Genomic DNA, 14,186 nt, shown 5'->3' with positions numbered 1-14,186 from the left:
ATGACGGAGAACTAGACTGGGGTAAGTAGATTTGGATTCTTAGTCTTCAGCTCTGTTGCCAACTGAGACCCTGGGCCACTCGCCTTAGGGCCTCAGCTTTCCGATCTGCAAAAGGAGGTTGGAATAGACGAACCCAAACATGTCTTCCAGGTCTGGCCTCCTCTGATTTTGCAAGATGCACCCTAGGACTATATAACGGGGGCGGGGGGGCTGGCTTCTGCAATCCCAGGCTGATGTGATTTCAGATCAGTTCCGGCTCCATGGTGAATCTGACACCAGCACTTGAACTTGATACTGCCACTGGCCAGCCCTTTCCAGGCGACTCACAACTTGCAATTACTGATGTGAAGTTTTTGTATGCAGTGAACTCAATTCAAAAAGGATCCAATCCCATGTGACAGAGGAGGGCAGTACAGTCACAGAGACACCAACACCCGCATTCTCATAGAAGGCAGTGGGAGGGGTAATTTCTCTCCACAACTCATGAAATATTTTCCTTCTGGTCCCACAGATTCCTTTCTACTCCACGAAACGACTATTGTGCAGGAGAGAGAGGACACACATCATTCCAACACGTACACACGCATCTGTGGAAAGTCTGATAAAATACAACTACACAATTTCTCTTTAAAACCTAGTCATCCCCGGAAGTGTCTGTAATTTGTAAAGAGCCCGACGCGCTCCCACTTTCTAGTCGGATGCCAAGTGGGTGGGACTTCAGCGCACCCCTCTTCCCTCAGGTCCTCCAGCGCCGACGACGCTCTACGTGACCGCCGCTAGGGCGGGCCGGGCTCGCATCTCTCTAGCCAGCTCGTCTACTCTATGGTCTGTGCCGGGCTTCCGGTGGCGGGACGCTGGGCCGCGCACGCGGGAAAAGCCTCCCCAGCGTCCCCCCCCATCCCCCGCGTCCCCACCCCCGCTCCGCGTCCCCCAGCGCGCCCACTGCCCGCACCCGGGCCGTTGCGAGGCGACAGCTTGAGAAGGTGGGTGGGCGCGGGCCCTGCTCCCCCGCGGGATGCGCGGGATGGACCATTCCGCGTTGGAATCCGCGGGCAGCGGGCGAATCCATTTTAGGGGGAGGGGAGAACTGTGGGTCCGGGACCGCGTCGCGGCGGGGGCTCCGGGAGGGAAACCCTGCGCTCTGAGCTGGGTTGGGGCGCGGGCGAGGTGCGGCCTTCCGGGCAGGCCCTGGGGCTCCGCTGCTTGTTGCCATGGCGCCCGGTGGAGTGCCCAGAGCGGGTGTCTGGTTGGGATGTAAGCGCTACTTCAGGCAGGCCTGGTTCTTCAGCCCGGGCTGGGCCTGGCCCCTGGAGTTCGGCAGAGTCGGCCTGTAGGTTCCCAGACAGAGGAGATCTTGAGACATCCCAGGCACAGCAAGGGTTGCCACTTGGCTCCATCCGTGGGCAGAATGAGGTGTCGTCCTTTGTACTTATTTATCTCCCTCTCGAATTCAGATTCCCAATCTGCCGTGTATCTGCACACCTACCCAGGAGTTGGGGCCCAGCTCCCAGTTGAGGCCAGCATGGCAGAAACACTGGAGTTCAACGACGTGTATCAGGAGGTGAAAGGCTCCATGGTAAGAAGGGTTTGGGTTTTTAATACAGGTGGAGGGAGGGAGGCGGAGTAGACGTTTTGTTTACTAACAAACAAGAGCTTGTTTTGATGATGTAGCAATCTCATCAATGTAGCGACTTTGGAAAAGGAGTCAGGGTATGATATGTACACGGTGTCTCCTCAACAAGAAACAATACTGAGAGAGTACAAAAATCGTACAATGTTAGAATTGGAAGGGACCACACTTGCTGCTCAGACCTGAATCGGGGAAACTGAGGACCTGCAAAGGTTCTGGATGCCAGGGCCAGGATTACAATCCACATTTTCTGGCTACTTGTCTCTTACTGGCCCTAACCCCTTTAACTGTTGCTCCTGCATTGCTATCTGGCCAGCCCAGAAGGGGTGCTGAGTGGGACTGACCCTGGTCTGCACTGTGTGCTGTTCCCGTGCATTTGGACCTGTTTTTCCAACAGAATGATGGTCGGCTGAGGTTGAGTCGCCAGGGCATCATCTTCAAGAATAGTAAGACCGGCAAAGTGGACAACATCCAGGCTGGAGAGTTGACAGAAGGTATCTGGCGCCGAGTAGCCCTGGGCCACGGACTTAAACTGCTCACGAAGAACGGACATGTCTACAAGTACGACGGCTTCCGGGAGTCGGTGAGGTGTCCTGTTGCCATAGCCCCCTTTTTACTGTGCCGTCTTCTTGATTTTTAACCTTCTAGAGAGAAGTGGGGCTCCTTCTTCTGATAACCATGTAAATGTTAGTTTGGGCTCCTTAGTGCAGGACCATTGTAGCTATGAAGCAATCAGTGTTCAGCTTTGGGTGTCAGTCTTGGGAGTTCCTTTGTGCCTTGACTCCGGAAGTTTTTCTACTGTTTTGATTTTTTGGTGGTTTCTGCCCGTTGCCTCTATCCAGGTTCAGGGTCTTACCTGATGCTTTAGTTTGGGTTTTGTTTTTTCATTTTGAACTGCTTGAGTTAAAGACTTCACGTCATCCTCATTTCCACTTCGCTAAAGCAATACGTGTACAAAGTCAGAAAACCACGGTGAGGTGCATAGCCGGGAATGTCAGTCCTTTAGTCCTCCCCCAGCCTGAGAGCCGGTGTCCCCAGAAACAACCTTTTTCAAAAGCCTTTTAAACAGCTTTGTAGCTGAGACGTTAAGTCAGTATAGATTTCTGATGAAAGGTATATTGGGGCAGTTTCTCAGATACAGATAATCCCAGAACGTTCAAGTTTGTGTTGAGGCCACTGGGGTTTACTGGGCTTGTTCTCTCCCTTCTACTCACAGGAGTTTGAGAAACTCTCTGATTTCTTCAAAACTCACTATCGCCTGGAGCTCATGGAGAAGGACCTCTGTGTGAAGGGTTGGAACTGGGGAACAGTGAAGTTTGGTGGTGAGTCCTGCGGAAGATTGAGGTCTAGGGGGAGAAGGAAGGATGAAGGGTTTCAGCCTTCAGCTTGTTTTACTCTCTTACTGCCACTGTTTCTGATTTCCTGTCAGTTTGTAGTTTATCACGTACTTAAATCGAGGACCAACGGTGCACTGTGCCTAGTCCCCGGGATGCAGTATTAACAAGATAGCCTCAGTGCCCTGTCCTTAGGGAACCTGTAGTCCGGTGGGAACACAGTTCACGCAGAGCCAAGGGAAGAGCTTGTGGCTCGATGCGCCTTCTCCTCACAGGGCAGCTGCTTTCCTTCGACATTGGCGACCAGCCGGTCTTCGAGATACCTCTCAGCAACGTGTCCCAGTGCACCACAGGCAAGAATGAGGTGACACTGGAATTCCACCAGAATGACGATGCAGAGGTCTCTCTCATGGAGGTGCGCTTCTATGTGCCTCCCACCCAGGAGGATGGCGTGGACCCCGTTGAGGTGAGGCCTTCCCCGGTTGCCTCGGGAGCAGGTGGTGTGGAGCCAGGCCCCAGACAGCCCAGGGGTGGGGTCTGTGCTGCTTGATTCCCAGCGTGTGCCTTTGCAGGCCTTTGCCCAGAATGTGCTGTCGAAGGCGGATGTGATCCAGGCCACCGGAGACGCCATCTGCATCTTCCGGGAGCTGCAGTGCCTGACTCCCCGAGGCCGTTATGACATCCGTATCTACCCCACCTTTCTGCACCTGCACGGCAAGACCTTTGACTACAAGATCCCCTACACCACAGTGCTGCGTCTCTTTCTGCTGCCCCACAAGGACCAGCGCCAGATGTTTTTTGTGGTAAGCAGAAACCGCTGGGGGTGCCTCTCCCTGGGTTTTGCCCGAGTCTTCGGTAGACGTAGCTCACCAGTGCTCAGTTCATCAGCACGTTCTTGTGGAGCGTTGACTGGTGCTGAACTTGGTCGGCTCTTCTTCCCCAGATCAGCCTGGATCCCCCCATCAAGCAGGGCCAAACCCGCTACCACTTCCTGATCCTTCTCTTCTCGAAGGACGAGGACATCTCCTTGACTCTCAACATGAATGAGTGAGTGTGTCCCTGGCCCAGGCAGGAGACGGGTGTGCCAGCAGAAGGCAGCAGCGCCCGTGACCACGTCTTCCTGTTTGCAGGGAAGAGGTGGAGAAGCGCTTTGAGGGGCGGCTCACCAAGAACATGTCGGGATCCCTCTATGAGATGGTCAGCCGGGTCATGAAAGCCCTGGTGAACCGCAAGATCACAGTCCCAGGCAACTTCCAAGGGTGAGACTGCGGGCCTGGGCCCGTGGCCTGCTGGGGGCGGGCTGTGCCGTGTCTCCTCCGTGGTAAACCTGCCCCGGGATGGGAGTGCAGCTCTTTGGAGGCCTGGTCGGGTTGTAGCTGGATCGTGTCAGTTGCCTCCATCATAGCAGCTAAGTGAGGTTTACTCACTTGAGGGCCTGAGCGCACACTGTGCCCCCTGCTGCCGAGGCGGCGCTGACTGGGCTCCCTGCACCTTCCACCAGGCACTCGGGGGCCCAGTGCATCACCTGCTCCTACAAGGCCAGCTCGGGACTGCTGTACCCGCTGGAGCGGGGCTTCATCTACGTCCACAAGCCACCTGTGCACATCCGCTTCGATGAGATCTCCTTCGTCAACTTTGCCCGCGGTACCACCACCACTCGCTCCTTTGACTTTGAAATTGAGACCAAGCAGGGCACTCAGTACACCTTCAGTAGCATTGAGAGGTGAGAGTCTCTGCCGGTCACTTCCTGGGCATCCTGGTCCTGAGCCGGCCTCGACCGGGAAGGCTGGCATGGCCTGGGGTGCTCTCCAGGCTTGGGACTCTTCCCTGGCTCTTGAAGCCTTGAGCAGAATTTTTCTTTTGCTTCCGAGCATTTGGTCCCCCTTCCTTGGAGTGCTCAGGCTTTGGCAGCCTCTCCATTGCTTGCTTTCTGTACTTTGAAAAAAAAAGTCGTTCTCCGTATGACGAGAGCTCTACGTGTTTGGCACTAGCCCTTCTTCTCCTCCGCTCCCTCCGCGATGGAAGCGTTATCTCCCTCTTTCCTGGAGTGAGCTTTGTGCCCGAGAACACGGCAGCTGATGTTTATTGAGTGCCCGCCGTGGGCCAAACGTCTTACACGCATCTTCACACTTAACCCTCATAACAGCCCTGAGAAGTATGAGGTACAGACCAGTAAAAAGATGAACACATCCCCTCCGCCTGCATCCTCCCCTTGCTCTGTGCCTATTGGTAAATAGGCGCACCTCCCTCGCCACCTTTTATTTCCCAGAGCTCTTGAGACCGTGTAGGTTTCCTTCAAGGCTAGTGCCTGACTCCTCCTTCCTGCCCTCTTTCGGGAGTCTCTGAGCCGTTGGGTTGGATAGTGCGGTCAAGAGCCCCAAGCCCCGCAGTCTGTCCTGGCCCGTGGGTGTCAGGACGGCACGGGGTCCACCCCTGCGTTGGCCCTGCCCGTCTGGTAATGCGGTGCATCTCTCCTCACAGGGAGGAGTATGGAAAGCTGTTTGATTTTGTCAATGCAAAAAAACTCAACATCAAAAACCGAGGATTGAAAGAGGTAACTGTGTGTGTGTGGAAAGGATGAGCCTCTCTCCTGTTCTTTCTGCGGGGCAAAGGGGCAAAGGGTTTGTCTGGTTTCTTTTTCACTCTCTTTTCTCTTCTTACTCTTATAGAAAAAAGAGGTACGTGTGACCCTTTCCCCCTCCTGGTGCAGGTTTCCTCAGCATGACCTTAGAGCAGTCTCTGCAGCCCCTCAGGAGCCCCCAGTGGGGCTGGGAGAGGGAGGGGCTTGGACTAACCCCGTCAGCAGGAAGTCTGGGGCAGAGGCCCTGCACGTTGGCTGCGTGTGGACAAGCCAGCCCCAGGGTGTCCTGGGCGCTGCTCTGATCTACTCACAGGCATGGGGAGTGCTTTTCGGAGTCTGCAGGCGCCAGGGTGGGTTGGCCCTCACTCTCACCTCTGCCTGACTAGGGCATGAACCCCAGCTATGACGAATACGCCGACTCCGACGAAGACCAGCACGACGCCTACTTGGAACGGATGAAGGAGGAGGGCAAGATCCGGGAGGAGAATGCCAACGACAGCAGTGATGACTCCGGAGAAGAGACCGGTGGGCTCGCCTTGGCAGTGCTGTGCACGGGGGTGGGTGGGCTCGTACGTGGGGCGGGGGCTGGGCGTCTGGGATTTCCCTGGGGGCAGAGTTGATGCATCCTGTGCTCTTTTTCAGATGAGTCATTCAACCCAGGTGAAGAGGAGGAGGATGTGGCAGAGGAGTGAGTTCTGGGTCCCCCTCGTGGGGGTGAGGTGGCGGCCTGTAAACTGAGGGGACCAGAATATTTCTGGACGCTCCCATGTGTCAGCGTTACCTACTGACCGAGGGTGGAAAAGTGACCTCCCGTGAAGTGATGCATGGAAATGTTTTGGAGGTTGTCAAGATGCTTTGTAAGTGCAAGGCACATTGTGAAGCCAGAAAATGACGGTGGAGAGAGAATGGGAGTAAGCATCAGTGCTTGCCGGCTTCCCAGCTGGGGATCACTGGGTCAGGCGTTGCACCGCGGTGTCCTCACCGGTGAGATGGCAGTGTCCTCCCCGTGTCGTATCCATCAAGACTCTTGATCGCTGATGTCGGAAATACGACTCAGACTGACTTTAGCGTAAGAGGGAATTTTATAAGCTCACGTAACTGGAGAGTCTGGTGATAGCATTGGCTTCAGGCACTTGGACCCAGGTGCTTATAAGCTCTGGGGAATCTTTTTATTTCTTCGGATTTCCTTATTTTTAGATAGGTTTGCCCCATGCGGTGTTAAATGACCCTGAGAAGCTTTGGACAGGCTTAATCCTAACTGGTTTAACCCCCAGAAGTCCAGTTTTCTCAGAGCAGTGGTAAACAGTATGGTTACTGCCCCTTCCTGAGTCTGAGTTACTAGGATGTGCTCTGATGGGCCAGAACTAAGCCATTTACCCGCCCTTAGAGCCTGTGGTTGGGGTGAGCCCCTCCTGAATGGGGCAAGGTGGTTCCCAGCAGGAGATTATAAGTCTCTTAATCCAGAAGAATTGAGAATGAATGTTGGGCGGCAAAAAGAAAAAAAAAAAAAAATGCTAGAGTTCACTAGTTCTTCTTGCCACATACTTATGAGGTCGGTGAGCAAATGCTTGTGAAAATGCCTTGAACACGGCTCAGCACCATTCAGGTGTAAAGCAGCTCCACCTTCTGCGGAGTTCCAAGTGTAACAGGTAGGAGTATTTGTTGTTTGGGTGGGTACTGGGTTGGACTGAAGTTGGTTTTCCCCACTTTTTATATAGTAACTAATTATCTCTTCATCGGAAAAGAGTATAGGGCAGAGTGAAACGATTAGACCAAAGGAAGTGGTGAAATGGACTTGGGGCATGTTCTGGGTAAGACAAGACAGTGCTTTTGTCCCCAGAAATGTGGGGACGGTGTAGGACCTGGGTTAGGTAGGCCATGACCAAGGAGAGCCACTGAAGCGCATTGGTTTATTTGTTTCTCACTGATTGATTCGGCAAGTAACCCGTTGCCGTGGCTGGGTCTGGAGAGGATGTGGTTGAAGCCACCTCAGCACAGGGGAGGAAGCAGGGTTGGGGCCTGGTGGGGTGGGGGGCATGGTCCTCCTCCCTCTCTCCTTTCCGGGCAGGTATCTTTGGGCTCATTTTCCTCCTGTCCTGAGGTTGCAGGGTGCTGTCCTGTCTCCCCGAGTCTAAGCCCCACTCTCCTTGACAGGTTTGACAGCAACGCCTCCGCCAGCTCCTCCAGTAATGAGGGTGACAGTGACCGAGAAGAGAAGAAACGGAAGCAGCTTAAAAAGGCCAAGGTGGCCAAGGATCGCAAGAGTCGCAAGAAGCCGGTGGAGGTAGAGACTCTGCTAAGTGGGAGGGTGCTGGGGAAGCTGTTCTCTTTACCTTCTCCTGTCCTCCACCAGTAGGGTCTGCTGACTGGTCCTCCGGGGCTGATTTTTATAGTCAGTGATGACGGCCTTGAAGGATATCTTGGAAATTTTTCACTCTGGCCCTTGAGATAATCAGCTTCTGGGAGATTTGAATTGGGGGCAGGCTTCTCCTGTGCCAGGAGCCCAAGGAAAGGGGCCCCTAGTGAGCTGGACCCTGGGGTGCAGAGGGGAGGGAGACATGGTCTTTGCCCTTGAGGAGCTCTCAGTCTGGCCTGACGCTGCTTCGTCTCCTCTCCGTTTTATCCCCCTAAGGAACTGTCCAGATAAGTTCTTTGGGAGAACGGGGGGGTTTGGAAATAGACGGCCGAAGGCATTTGGGTTCTTACGTAGGTAAAGAAAGGCAGAGACCCTAACGCTCCCAAAAGGCCCATGTCTGCCTACATGCTGTGGCTCAACGCCAGCCGAGAGAAGATCAAGTCAGACCATCCTGGCATCAGTATCACGGATCTTTCCAAGAAGGCAGGCGAGATCTGGAAGGGGATGTCCAAAGAGAAGAAAGAGGTAAGTAGCAGCAGACATGAGGGGTTGGTGGGACTTTGCTGTATTGGTTTAGCCTATGTCAGGGAAGAGGCCTCATTTTTCCCTCTGTTTTTCGTGTGTGTGTGTGTGTGTGTGTGTGTGTGTGTGTGTGTGTGTGTGTGTGGAGACAGGAGTGGGATCGCAAGGCTGAGGATGCCAGGAGGGAGTATGAAAAAGCCATGAAAGAATATGAAGGGGGCCGGGGTGAGTCTTCTAAAAGGTGAGTATTGGGAACAAAGTGGCCCAGTAACTGCTTTCTTGGCAGATATTTTTGCAATTCCAGGTTGAGGATTGGAGTGTTAAAGATAACAGATGTGCTTCTGACCGTGGTGGGCGGTGCTTCTCAGATCTGGGTAGGCAGTTGCCCAAGGGTGGGTAATGTGCCAGAGAATTTCCGAAGTCACTTGGATAAATATGGCTCATTTTCCTAAGAGGGTCAATTTTATGTGAAGGTATGGGGAAATTAAAAATACTTAACTATTATGGAGCATAATTCACATGGATTGTTAACGGTAAAGTAAGAGGTTTTGAGTAACTTTTGCATATAGGGCTGCCTTAGGCTGTGGCCCCTGACTCCTCCTGTTACTCATTTATGATGTGCTCCCTTGGGGCACCTGGGGCTCGGGTGGCTGGCTGTGCACATTCAGAGTGGGCTGGGCAGTGTGGCTGGACTGGGAAAGGCCCTGGTAAAGCCAGGAGGGATTTGGCCTTGACCGTGGGTGGGAGCTTGAGGGCCCAGCCCCTTTCCCCTCTTGCTAATCTAGGGATAAGTCAAAGAAGAAGAAGAAGGTAAAGGTAAAGATGGAGAAGAAATCAACACCCTCTAGGGGCTCATCTTCCAAGTCTTCGTCAAGGCAGCTGAGTGAGAGCTTCAAGAGCAAAGAGTTTGTGTCTAGCGATGAGAGCTCTTCAGGAGAGAATAAGAGCAAAAAGAAGAGAAGGCGGAGTGAGGTGCAGCAGGGGTCGGGGGGCTGTGGAGCCTGGGAGGGTGGGGGGCATCTGAGTTGGCGGGGCAGGTGTTTCTGGACCAAGGGTTGTGGTGGGCCCTTAAGAGAAATGAGAGGTGGGATTCTGTGGTTCTGAAGGCTAGCGCTGGAGTCTAGGGAGGGGGTTGGGAATTGGGGACTCCTCACTGAAAAGTGGCCGGGGGGCGCACCTGGACTCTACACCTTTCCCGTTAAGAGACCTTTGGTTTTCAGGACTCTGAAGAGGAGGAACTAGCCAGTACTCCCCCCAGCTCCGAAGACTCGGCGTCAGGATCTGATGAGTAGAGAGGAGGAAATTTCTCTCTTCTTGGGCTTACCCTGTCACACCTCCAGTCTCCCCGCCCCGTGTTTTGGTACCAGTTTCTCCTCGTATGAAATGTAGTCCTTGGATGGAGTCTGTGCCATCTGAATAAGCTCTCCTGCTAGTGTGCACTTCCCTGGGGCAGCAGGGGAGGCGTCTTACTCTGCTGCTTCACAAGGATGGCTCTTCATAATTAGGGGAGAGATTGGGTGGGAGGCTGGGCAGTGCAGCCTCCAGATCCTTGTCCTGCTTTCCCTACCTTTGGGATATAGCTGCTGCTTGTCCTGGTCCAGTTGCTGCAAGCAGGGGTCATGTGAGGTCAGGTCTGTAGCTCCTAACCGGGGCCTATTTCTACTTTTATTTTGTATTTCTGGTCTGTGAAAAATCAACATTTAATAAAGGGAACTGACTTTGGAAACCATGTCCTTATGCCTTCTCTCTAGCCCTGTTGTATTGCTGCCACTTTTGTGTTTACTGCACTCTTCTGACCCTTCATCTGGGAAGCAAGTCTCCAGGTACATCCTGTTCTGTTCCCGGCTGGACAAGCACATCGTTTTTCACTATCTTCTGCTGGGATGGGCCACCTGAGGGTCTAGAAATGAGAGCTGATCTGATGAGGAAGTCTGTCTCACAGTTGCAGGGTTTTCCAAGTGTTTAGATAATGGAGGCAGGATTGACCAGCTTCCCTGCAGCAGGGGTAATGGAAACCTGAGCCCGGAGAATTGGGGAGGATGAGTGTGTGTGTGTGTGTGTGTGTGTGTGTGTGTGCGCGCGCGCGCGCCTGAGCCCGGAGAATTGGGGAGGATGAGTGTGTGTGTGTGTGCCTGAGCCCGGAGAATTGGGGAGGGTGTGTGTGTGTGCCTGAGCCCGGAGAATTGGGGAGGATGAGTGTGTGTGTGTGTGTGTGTGTGTGTGTGTGTGTGTGTGTGCCTGAGCCCGGAGAATTGGGGAGGATGAGTGTGTGTGTGTGTGTGTGTGTGTGTGTGTGTGTGTGTGTGTGGCGGTGGGGGGGGGTGTAAATCTGATGGAAATGCAGGAAAGGTGTGGAGTATGTGTGAAGCTTTTCTTATGGGAGGAAATGAGTATGCCACATTTTTAGGTTGGGAGGAATGGGAAGGGAGCATAACAGGAGATAAATGAGGATTAGCGAGGAAAACAGAGCTTCCGGTCATCCCCGCGGTGGCTCTAAACCTGAATTTATACACGTGGAGTGGCCACGTTGCGTAGGCCCTTAGGTGTTTGCACAGGAAGCCTCTCTAGTCGGCCAATGGTTACCTTTTCCCTAGCCGTGACTCTATGGTGCTGCAATCAGTACAGGCGGCTGGCCCTGAGAATTGGGCCGTCCTAGGGCGGTCTCCTCTCTAGGCAGTCGTCTCGGTGGCCATTTTGCCCAAGCGCTCTTTAGCGGCTAAGTTGCGTCAGTTTCGCCGGGGTCTGAGCCTGTGGCAGGCCCCTCATTTGTAAGACTCATTAATAATTGAGTACCTGGGCTGCGCCTGTTTGCGTACGACCCGGCAGATTCTGCACGGTCTATCCACTCCCGGTTTTCACCGGTTCATGGATATTCATGAGGCGCTTTGGGGGCGTGGACCTGGGCGGAGCTAGGGGCGGGGCCCCGCCACAGCTCGTACTGGCTTGGTCCCGCGGTGACGGCGGCGGTAGCGGCGGCGGTAGCGGCGGCGGAGACTGGCATCGGGGTGCCGAGCCCGAGCAGATAGGAGCCGGATCCTGGGGGAGCGCGTGAGTGTGCGGGGGCGGGCGGGCGGGCGGGAGGGCGAAGGAGGGGGCGGGGTCCGGCCTTGGGGGCGGGGGAGAGGCATGGAAGGAGTGGGAGCTTTTCAGTCGGGACCTCGGTTGAGATTGGAGGGTGGTGGGGGTCACCAGGAAAGTTTGCAGGGGCCAGGGGCGCGGGGTAGGCGGGGGACACAGGGGAGCTGCCGCGTGTGCGCGGGGGCGGTGGGTGCACGGTCTGGAGCTCGTGCTGACCGAGCCAGAAGAAAGGGGGGAGGGGGCGAGGGCTTGAGGAGGAGCCGGGGGCGGGCGGAGCTGCTGGAGGGACCCCCGCCTTTCCCTACCCCCGGGCCTGCGCTAGCCCCCTCCCCCGTCTCCCTCGGCACGCCCCCAAGCGCCCCAGTCCGCCCCCACCCGGTCCTTGTCCCCAGTGTCTCGTCTGTTCGCCGGCTGCTCCACATCCCGCGCACAGGTTCTCTGCTTCTGCCGCCGCCGCCCCCTCCTCCGCCTCTTCTACCCTGTTCTCCTCTCAGGCTGCTGCCGTCCCTCTGTGTCCAGAGCTCCCCACTGGGCCCCTCCAGACGGCCCCTCGCCCCGGGCTGTTCCGTCTTCCCGTTGGCCCTCCCTCCTCCAGCAGTTTACAGGCTGTCCCTTACGACCTCTCTGGCCCCAGATCCGGCCGGAGATCCCAGGTCCATAGGGCCGACCCCGCCTGCGGCGATGCTTCTCTTGGGCCTCTGCCCCCGGGGCTGGAGCTGCCTGGCCTCTCCCCTGCCCTTCTGGCGGCCTGTGCTCCCAGGGGTCAGCTAGTCTCCTCCTGACTCTTACGGATTGAGAATGTTCAGAGCCACTGAGATTTTTTACAGCTTTTGGCTCTGGCCTTGGTCACCTGGGTTTCCTGGCTGGGGCCTCTGAACTGCTGTGACCCCCTCCTCTTGGGGAAGGCGAGCTGCAGCTTCTTTGCTGTAGCTCCTCACACTGCTGAGGTGTCCACCAGGCCCCCAGGTGAAGGGTTTTTTGGTTCTGGACCAGTTCCTCTCCATTTCTCACCACCCACAGCACGTCCCTGGTAATAATGTTCAGGGACGAGGAAACAGTCTTGTGTTTTTTTAATTTTATTTTTTTCCCGTCATGTGCCCCTCCTCCATGCACACTTGGACCGGCTGTGCACAGTTACTCACCCACCCACCCCCAGGGAGCATCCTGTGTGTTAGCTGGCTGACCAAGGGATTGCTGATCATGAGTATCTCTCTACCTCCTTCATATCCCCTCCCATCTTTGAAACAAGCTGGGGCAGGGTAAAAGTGAGAGGTGGGTGGGCTTTGCAAAGGTTGGGCACCTGAGGTCCCTTCGGATTTGGTGCTGTCTTGCCAGACCAGCTGGAGTTGGGTGACTTTGAGGAAGGCAGTGCCCTTTGCAGGTTGGAGAAGGTTGGGTCATCCTCACTGACTGGGCAAACTAGGTGATAGGAAATAACCCTCTTCCTTTGGAACAAGAGGGGCAGGGCTCTGTCAGCCTGGGGCGGGGGCTCTTGAGGGTGGGATGGTGCTTCAGGAGCCAGGATGGGAACTGAGGAGCTGGTGAAGTGTCTGAAGAGCAGGTGACATGACTGGGGCCTGCAGGAGAGAAGGGATGGTCTGGAACAACGGAAGCCTGTGGTTTGGGGAAAGGAGGAGGTGGTCACCAATGTATTAGCTCATTGGTGACACTAAATGGAATCGTGCTAATAATGGCCAACATTTACCGGGCGCTTATTAGGTGCTAGGCCTTGTGCTCAGCAGCTGTGTGCATCCTCTCATGTAAGCCTCTCTCCCCCCCCCCCCCCCCCCCCCCCCCCCCCCCGCGCTGCATGGCACGTGGGATCTTAGTTCCCTGACCAGGGATTGAACCTATGCTCCCTGCAGTGTGCAGTGAAAGCGCAGAGTCTTAACCACTGGACTGCCAGGGAAGTCCCTCAAGTAAGCCTCTTAACAGTCTCAGTAACTGTGTTTCTCACATAGGGAAACTGAGGCTTAGAGAAATCAGCAATGTGCCTAAGGTCACAGAGCTAGAAAGTGGTAGATCCACCCAGCATTTGAATCCCGGCGTAGCAAACCTGAAGCTTCTGTTACAAGCTTAGAGGAGGGGCACCCGTTTGGCTTCTACCATAGGGTTGTGTCATTAGGTTTAAAACTTCTACTTCAGCCCCCCTCAAAACCCCTCAGGTCAAGTCTCGGCTGGTGAATGATGCCCACATAGCATTCCTAGGCTGTGGCTGTCCCACTGTGACTGTCCAAGAAAGGGAACCCTAGGGAGTTTTCCCCCAAGCCACCCCGCCCCCCGGATGTTCTCAAGCCCTGTCCCATTCTCCCAGCCCAGGCCTGGGCCGACTCCTCCTTCCTCTTGGCGAGGCTCTGGAAATCCAGTGGGAGGCCATTGCTATGGCAACAGGACTAGGCCCTGACTTTACCTCATCAAATTCCAAGCTGAAGCCAAAGCGATTGAGAAATTAAAGAAAAAAATGTATTCCAGATGTTTACTTTTTATTCCTTATTTTTCCGTGTTTGGATGAGACAGCTCTGAAGGAGGCGGGAGTGGGGCAGGGATGTGGAAGGAGGAGGGGGGAGCGGGGGGGGGGGGGGGGAGAGGGAACCACTCCCAGCTGCAGGAGGGAGGGAGAGAAGGAGGGTGAGCAGGAAGGGGGAGGCAGGCAGGCAGGCCGGCAGGCAGGCAGTGGGGCGGAGC

The 14,186-nt window shown here is 55.1% G+C and overlaps 1 protein-coding gene across 1 annotated transcript; it reads left to right on the top strand.

Annotated features, from left to right (window-relative positions):
* The first annotated feature begins 761 nt into the window (after positions 1-761).
* On the top strand, positions 762-10,149 carry SSRP1 (structure specific recognition protein 1). Its single transcript, XM_059067993.2, has 17 exons — positions 762-983; positions 1,455-1,576; positions 2,028-2,213; positions 2,847-2,952; positions 3,240-3,430; positions 3,537-3,767; positions 3,908-4,011; positions 4,095-4,223; positions 4,466-4,687; positions 5,446-5,518; positions 5,932-6,070; positions 6,188-6,233; positions 7,700-7,829; positions 8,256-8,426; positions 8,576-8,664; positions 9,209-9,395; positions 9,644-10,149. Exons 2-17 carry the CDS (start codon positions 1,523-1,525, stop codon positions 9,713-9,715), a joined length of 2,130 nt encoding a protein of 709 aa, XP_058923976.1. The 5' UTR covers positions 762-983; positions 1,455-1,522; the 3' UTR covers positions 9,716-10,149.
* The last annotated feature ends 4,037 nt before the right edge of the window (positions 10,150-14,186 follow it).

The sequence above is a fragment of the Kogia breviceps genome, chromosome 7 (assembly GCF_026419965.1).
Source record: "Kogia breviceps isolate mKogBre1 chromosome 7, mKogBre1 haplotype 1, whole genome shotgun sequence".
In the NCBI taxonomy this organism is placed as follows: Eukaryota; Metazoa; Chordata; class Mammalia; order Artiodactyla; family Physeteridae; genus Kogia; species Kogia breviceps.
Note: the sequence above shows the minus strand (reverse complement) of the source record. Positions and strands in the feature narration are given on the sequence as shown.